Here is an 8,554-nt window from a genome sequence, read left to right on the forward strand (position 1 = left end):
TCTTGGACAATGTAATTTTCAAGTAGAAATTTACACAAATATTCGCAGTTTAAAAATGATTAGTTGTGACGTTCTACGGAAATCATAATTACATATTCACATAAATAACATTCTTCTATATAGTACATCACAATGAAGTTTAAAAATCTCTCGAACCTACAAATAACCATTAACAAAATCTTGTTGCGAATCCACGCAGTTCTTTGTCTCGTGAGATTGAAGAAAAGACACGCATACTATCCTCGTTCAAAAGTTTTCGTACAGTTATCGCATTTGCTTTTGAAAATCAAAAAAAGATCATACAAAGAATAAAATATATAAAATATATAAAAATAAATAAAATAAGTAAAATATCGGAAGAAATTAGCTCTCCATCTAACAAATTCTTCTTCGGTAATAAGTAATATTTAGGTACATTCTTTTACGATCTTCAAATTATTTAAAATTTATTAATAGAAGAATATAATTTTTTAAATTGTACATCGTCAGTCAACAGTGACTGACACGGCCTTAACATGTTAAGACTATCACAACTCGCTATAATTTTCTCAAGATTTATACTATTCTTACGACTCGCTGCTCTTCATGTCTCCATTCTATCACGACTCGATATTTTCACGATTCTCTAATTTCCTCTCTCACGAGTCGCTGCAATCTGAAATTTCTCCACGATTTGTACGCTCTCGAAACCTTTATATTTATATTTCACAAGACGTTACTCAATTTCTTACACGATCGATGTTTTCCTCGTCCACTCCTCCCTTTATCAAACGCTGTCCCTGTCTCCGTAAATTTCTTGCGCCATACACGAATTTTTGGACGTGACGGTGAATTTCTTCCATACTTAGTTCTGAAATTTCGCTGAGTCTGCAGTTTCAATAAACCATGATACACACTGTGCCTTCTCTTGAGGAGTAGTCATTTTGTAAGAGGTTTAACAGTATCTTATTCATCAACAGGATACCTGAAATGCAAGGTAATAAAAACCTTGATAACCACTGAATACATAGAACAAATCTGATGAAGATATCTCATCAATTGCCTTTGTAATAATTGTTTGAAATTGTAAAAAGACTTTATGGACACCCACGTAGAGTTATACGACTCATTTTGTAATAATTTATCATTTAATGATATCATTCAGACGAATTCAGAAAGGAAGCGATGAATTGCTGTAGCGAAAAGAATTAAGGGGAATTAAATCACCGATCAGAGTATAATTCCAGAGATCTCTAACGATTTCAAATGAAAGACATCTAGGAGAGATCCATGGGAGATGACTAATTGGTTCATAAATTAATACGAGCACAAATATGCTTCATTTGTATTATATACTAGTATCATACAGTATCATGATGCATCATATTCTAGTATCATGACGTGACGTGTCATAATTGGCAGCAATGTTGAAAAAGAAAGAAAGTAGATAAAGGAAATGACTACAGCATGTTAAACATTTCATTTTGATGCCGCCTGACCTGTAATTTACGTATGTACTTTTTAATTTTTGATTGGTAAATAAATTTTTACACGGAGTCCCCGTGGAAATAATTTTTTAAAGGATCGTAGCTTTAATTTTTTATCAAAGCTTGTGCTATCTTTCGTTTATTACACCTACTAATTAAACGACTCAGTGGTTCTCTAGTTAGACTAATAAAAATTGTGCCTTCTTAAGGATATCTTCCATACCATATCCACGAAAAAACGCACGAGACTATTAGAGACTATTTCTGAGTGAAAATTTTAGGAAGAATAGTATGCTCGTTGGAATTTTTAGTTTGAAGGAACTTTTCACGAATATATTATGTTACACATAAAATTAGAATCGTACAGTAGCCACTCATTGATCGCTTTGTTCACAAAAAAATTGCCGACTGTACTATAAATTCTTTTTGAATTTAATCATTACTCCTGCACGAGACTCGATTAATAAGAATAGCATAATAATTAACTGACACGGGGATGTGCAAACTATACTAACAGTTTACTATGAGGTCGTCTAGATCCTTGAGACAATTAACCAAAAGAAATTTTAAGCACAAAGTAGTAACTATGAATGAAATAATAAAATGATATATATATAATCAATATATTGTAAAATATATTTTAATTATTTTTTATTTTTTTCTAATACGTATGAATAAATTCCCTATCCCAAAGTAGCGAAAAACAGATTCAAGATATACTGTTTCCTAAACTGCATCATTAACACTATTTTGAAAATACTTCTTTCCAACCAACATCACATACCATAGTATGTAATGTTTAAGTAGTCTCTGTTAGATTCATATATTTTATAGATATAATTTTATAGATATAATTTTTATCACACCAATATATTGCAACGATAAAAATGATATATAAGATAAATTACCATAGTATGTAATGTTTAAGTATCTCCGTTAGATTCATATACTTTATAGATATAATTTTATAGATATAATTTTTATCACACCAATATATTGCAACGATAAAAATGATATATAAGATAAATTACCATAGTATGTAATGTTTAAGTAGTCTCTGTTAGATTCATATACTTTATAGATATAATTTTATAGATATAATTTTTATCACACCAACTACAAAATTACAAATTTCTCTGCTCAAAACTACCACACACGTGCAACATGAAAATATATACAAAATCTATATTCTCTTCTCTCAAAAGTATATGATAGTGTCTCATAATTTTGTCCATCACCGTATCTAAACTTCTCTGACAATCTGCAAACGAACGAAATTTCACCAATTATTATTACCATAATTAATCAGCTATTAGCGGCTCCGATATCGTGCATTTGTTTAAACTATTTAAACGATCGTCGCGTCGTTCTCTTGTGTGTTCGTTTAATTGCCGGAGTTAATAAAGCGTCAAGGCTATCGCGCTGGTGCCAGTTATACGTGATAAACAATAATTAAAGCGTTACGCGAGATTAGAAACCAACGGAACGCGAGAGAAACGATTGGCAACAACTGAACTTGCTGAATGCACGTGGCCGCAAGAGATTAGTTTCGCAACTGGCACCAATCGAAAGATATCCTCAGACGACTTGACCCGAGGCAAGTGTTTCAAGTTGTTTCACACTTCGTGAATCTTGGTCTTTTTGCGATTACTGCCTGCATACTTAAAATGGATAAGCGCACACCATGGATAAGTGCATTGCATGTCAATTCGAAAGATACAAACTGGGCCATTCAATGGCCTAGTTTCGAGCAACCATGTAATCAGAGCTGGATAAAATATTGTTTGGCAAATAGTAAATAGATATTTTATTTCATATCATGCATGTATTTTTGAAAATAAAATATTTTATTTGTTCGATTTTATGCTCTACGTCATTAAAATAAAAAATATTTTATTTTATGCGTTAGATTATCAAAATAAAATATTTATCTTCATGCTTCAGCTTGTAGATTATCAAAATAAAATATTTTATTCACTGAAATTTTATGTCCTGTTTGAAATGCTATTTTATTTGAATTGTGAAGGATCCATTATTTAAAATAGTATTTGAAATATTTTCTTATTGAATGAAAAAAAAATTTCTTATTAAGAATCCTAAAAAAGGAATCGTAGAAAATCCTAAAAATTTTTTATTGAGAATCCATTATTTAAAATAGTATTTAAAATATTTTCTTATTAAATAGTATTTATAAATATTACTCAGCTCTGGATGTAATTATATAAATGTAAACGCAAATCATATGAATATAATATAAATAATATATTATTAATAATTTAATATAAAATATGAATATAAAATATAAAAATTAATATAAATATTAATATAAAATATATTATATTAATATATAATATATATAATATATTGTTTAGCATATTTAATATATAATAATATATAATATATAATATTAATATGAAATATATTATTAATAATATAAGAAATACTAGTTTAATTTTCAAATTTTTCTTAGTAATCCATTCATGTTGGCCAACCATGCAAAATCAAGGTGGCATTCAACGTGTCAAAAAAACACGAATTTAATTTTTAAATAAAAACGCACGACTTTCGTTCACTGATCTGAATTTTTTGCAAATTGACGCACGAAGCATCTAATATCGAATCATTGACAACATACCCTCTTGGCAGCTGCGCATGTAGATAAATTTTTTCAAACTGGATATCATCCTCTCGATCAGGTCTATCTATCGCAGCCCCTTCGATGTGTAATCTTTGGAGTACTTTGACAGTTATTCACTTCCCCAAGACTCTCGAGGAAATAATGAAGTTCCAGTAATACTGAGAAGCGTAAATACTGGAACCTCTATACATCTATACCTCGGGAAAAAATTCCATCACAGTGGTATCCAGATGAGCATTTCTGCAATTCAACAATTTCTCGTTAGTTAGTCGCGAGATAATTCGATCAACAGATCGACAATTATCGAAATTAGAAGTAGGAAAATCAGAAACTTTACCTTCACGAGGTACATGTATGAGACCATACTGACTTTGTCGTACGCAGCAAGAGAATTGTCCCTGTTTCCGAGTATAACGAAATTATAAATTTCAAAATTATCGAGCTCTGGGCATCTGGCTTGAGAAACGAGAAATGTTCAACGAGCCGCGACATTGCATACATAGTCGCATTAATAACCAGTACCAGGATAATAATCGACGTTTCAGAAATTCAAGTACACGATATAAGTACAAAGTTTCGATTACAACGTTCTCACGTTGATGATCTGATTGGAAATGAAGTGTGACGAGCACGTCGGCTGAGAAGGAGCCCGAGCCTGGACACACGGATTTCTCCTACTCGATGATTAACAGCCAATCCGCATTAGTTGTTCGTTATTTATGAATGTATACGGTCTCGAAGCGTTATGATCCCTGTGATAGTATAGGTGTGTCTATTTGATGCTGCGCGCGGGCAAGGAAATGAAGACTTTGTTTACGCAAAGAGTAAACTATTAGGTAAAGTTGTTACGAGAAAAAAATCATAATACCTTCTCTCTCTCTATATATATATATATATATATATATATATATATATATATATCTCTATATATATATATATATATTAAAAATATATATATATATATTTTTTTTAGATATTATACAGTTTGAAATTTCATTAATATTACGATGAAATTTCAAATCTAAAAGCAGTCTAGAAATGTACATACACTCACAAAGGCAAAGAAGAATCATGTTTTTCAAAGTTCGATGAATATTATAATAAAAGACGGCTATCACGATTACATTTAATAAAAGTTGAAACCAATCTTAAAGCACATAAAATCGGAGAATAATCAAGTATGGAAGAGATCCACCGTCACGTCCATCAATTCGTGCATGGCGCAAGAAATTTATGGAGACAGGGACAGTGTTCGATAAAGGGAGGTATGGACGACCAAGAACATCTAAGGAACACGTCGATCGTCTTGATGTGCTTCGTGCAACTAATGGTGTATTAAACGAGGCAGAAGGAAACTTAAACATATACGACTCACTTTTTAATCATTTCCATCTATCTGTCTTTTCATTTGCCTTTGTAATAAATTTTCGAAATTGTAAAGAAACCTTATGGACACCCTGTATAGCATCAGAAAGCCATCACAATATTTTTTAATGCATTAACATCTGAATCTTTTATTACATGTTGACCTGCGTGTGTCTTAAATGTGATAAATATCCTGATTTAGAATTAACACAGTTAATCTGGAGAAACTGTTTCTGCAAATGAATAAAAAAAACGTTCGTGATAGGTCCAAATGAAGGGTTAGTGTTCTTTTTCGCTCGGGATTGCGAGAGAAATTCAAACAATTTCTTGGAATTGTCGTAAATTTAAATATTAGAAAAAGTTGACGTCTTCGTACAGATGTTTCTCGTAACTGTTTTTGAAACTGTTCGATTGAGATCTTTTGGAATTATACTTCGATCGGTGATATAAATCCCCCTTAACCCTTCGTTCTGGCAACTGTTCACGTATACAATAATTCGTCGCTTTCTTTCTGAATGATATCGCCAAGTTCACTGTCGCTTTCCATTCAAAAATAAGGATAGGAATTACTATGTAAGAAGTAATAAATTTATTGTACTTGTATTCCCTCGTTTGTATTTAAATATAATTACAAGTAAAAAAATATTGAAACTTTGGAGCGTAGGTAGCACGTCATTCCAGCGCATACTGACGATCAAATGGAATTCTTCGGTACGTGATTTTACTTTTATTTATATGAATCGCCAAGATGTAGGATCTCCAACAGGACACGTTTCATTTTCCAGTACTTTTCTGTAGTTATTATCGCTCAAAATAATCTTAATTACGTTCAGCGTCGTTTCCTAAATCGAGTTCCTCCCCAGAAATGTATTTTGCTCCTGAGAACCATTCAGTTTCATTACTTTCAGAAAATTATGAATTCATCAAGGATAGAGCAAGTGTCGCATTGCGAATAATAAAATTAATCGGAAAAAAATATTTATTAAGCAACTGATCGTTGCAGATGCTAGTTACATTATATTTTGGACGCTCGGTTTTTTATTCTTTTGACCATGCGCAACCACTGAGGGTAATCAATTGTTGGGAAAACGAGCGGTGGTTTTGTCAGCTTCTTGATCATGAACGGACGGAACCTTTGAACATCTATTATCCGGGAGAAGGAGATTCCTTCACACGATGGCAGTGAGACGGGCATTCTGCAATTCAACAATTGCTCGTTAGTCGGCCGCGAGATAATTCTATCAACAAATCATCAATTTCAGAAGTTAGAATTAGGAAAGTAAGAAACTTTACATAGACGGCAAACAACCCTCTACGGTATAAACGATGACATCCTTCGTAGAAATGTCAGCGTTTCTTTTCGAGCGTTGCGTCTCCTTGTCAGAGGTGGTGTCCTTGTCACTTAATTCTTCTTCTGATTCCACTCTAACAAACATTTATCATTTCAGAATATTTGGCAACAACACAGTCTAGAAATTCGGCTTATTTCAGTCGCCAGATTAATCGTTGCTTCAATTATCTTGCTATTTTAGTTAGAACTCTTGTTCAATAACGCTAACGTATATTATTTCAATATTATTCGTACATAGATATATATTATTGCATGTAATGTCATGCAATATTTAATATGAAAAAATAATGATGAATAAAGAAAGATTAATCTGAGACTTGATTATTAATGAAAAGTTGTTCTTGTTAGAGAAATTTATTTAATAATTAATTAAAAAATGTTCGCACGCGAGTCGAACATTAATTAATCTGAGACTTTTAATATTCGAATAAAAGATTAATTTAATAATCTTTATCACTCACAGCTTAGGATCGCATATCGGTAGATTCGGATCAATGAAGAGACACTCGTAGGTGGATGACTCGTGGGTCGGTTCGGGGATCAAACTGTTCACAGTATCTGTCGCAAGTGGTTGACTTGTTGCGTATTGAATAATTTGGAACACAATAATTATCATCGTATTTCTCATTGTTGCCATTTTCCTTTATTAGTCGTCGTTTTGTGTCTGTGGGAAATTTTGCAAACATTACAATCACTGTTAATAACAGGTGTTGAGGAATTTTCGTCGTCTCGTGATTCTATTGCCGAAAGAATTTTCATGCACATTTTTAAAAATAATCAAGAAACTGAAAGATCTAGGCAAAGATCCGTTTCACCCGAATCGAGAATATCAGAAAATATTTTAAATAATGGATTCTTCACAATTCAAATAAAATAGTATTTCAAACAGGACATAAAATTTCAGTGAATAAAATATTTTATTTTGATAATCTAAAGCTGAAGCATGAAAATAAATATTTTATTTTGATAATCCAAAGCGTAAAATAAAATATTTTTTATTTTAATAACATAAAGCATAAAATAAAATACTTTCTATAGTTTTTAACCTGGAAGTAAGTTGTGAAAATGATTAACGTAACGTAAAACGAGATAACGTAAAATATCACAATATTTGCAATATTTTCAAGGACAATGGCGGTTTTATATGTTACTAATAAAGAATAATCAAGTAGACAAGAGTGTTTCCATTATTTTGTCCAACCTCTGTCCAGAGTTGGGTAATATTTATAGAGAAAATATTTCAAATACTATTTTAAATGATGGATTCCTCACAATTCAAATAAAATAGTATTTCAAACGGGACATAAAATTTCAGTGAATAAAATATTTTATTTTGATAATCTAAAGCTGAAGCATGAAAATAAATATTTTATTCTGATAATCCAAAGCGTAAAATAAAATATTTTTTATTTTAATAACATAAAGCATAAAATAAAATACTTTCTATAGTTTTTAACCTGGAAGTAAATTGTGAAAATGATTAACGTAACGTAAAACGAGATAACGTAAGAAATCACAATATTTGCAAACGAAATTTATTTTCTTTTTAAATGCAGCTATTCGCGTGTAACAAAGTGCATCGCTCAAAATTTTCATCATTTAAACTACTCCTTCGTGGACGAAGAGTTAAGCCAGCAAAACTAAACAGTCTTTCAACTGGAACGGAGTTGGACGGAATTGGCGTATTATATTTTAAAAATAATTGTTTTGTGTATTTATATTTCGTAATACTTT

General features: G+C 31.2%; 1 protein-coding gene and 1 long non-coding RNA gene across 2 annotated transcripts; both read right to left on the reverse strand.

Annotated features, from left to right (window-relative positions):
* Window positions 1–7: 7 nt before the first annotated feature.
* On the reverse strand, window positions 8–4,750 carry LOC122530865. The gene is made up of 3 exons (XR_006307114.1): window positions 4,442–4,750; window positions 4,102–4,344; window positions 8–964 (listed from the first exon to the last, which is right to left on the reverse strand). It is a non-coding gene; the product is annotated as an uncharacterized LOC122530865 (long non-coding RNA).
* A 1,732-nt stretch (window positions 4,751–6,482) lies between these two features.
* Window positions 6,483–7,498, reverse strand: LOC122530864. The gene is made up of 3 exons (XM_043658225.1): window positions 7,282–7,498; window positions 6,763–6,894; window positions 6,483–6,665 (listed from the first exon to the last, which is right to left on the reverse strand). The coding sequence occupies exons 1-3, from the start codon at window positions 7,455–7,457 to the stop codon at window positions 6,485–6,487; spliced, it is 489 nt and encodes a 162-aa protein (XP_043514160.1). The 5' UTR covers window positions 7,458–7,498; the 3' UTR covers window positions 6,483–6,484.
* Window positions 7,499–8,554: the final 1,056 nt, after the last annotated feature.

This window comes from Frieseomelitta varia, unplaced genomic scaffold (genome assembly GCF_011392965.1).
Source record: "Frieseomelitta varia isolate USP_RPSP 00005682 unplaced genomic scaffold, Fvar_1.2 scaffold_358, whole genome shotgun sequence".
Taxonomy (NCBI): Eukaryota; Metazoa; Arthropoda; class Insecta; order Hymenoptera; family Apidae; genus Frieseomelitta; species Frieseomelitta varia.

Coding starts and splice junctions, on each gene's coding strand:
- LOC122530864 (XM_043658225.1), bottom strand. CDS start 7,457: ATGGCAACAATGAGAAATACGATGATAATTATTGTGTTCCAAATTATT. Junction 6,895..7,281: donor CCGATATGCGATCCTAAGCT/GTGAGTGATAAA, acceptor AATGTTTGTTAG/AGTGGAATCAGAAGAAGAAT. Junction 6,666..6,762: donor GAGGGTTGTTTGCCGTCTAT/GTAAAGTTTCTT, acceptor GTTGAATTGCAG/AATGCCCGTCTCACTGCCAT.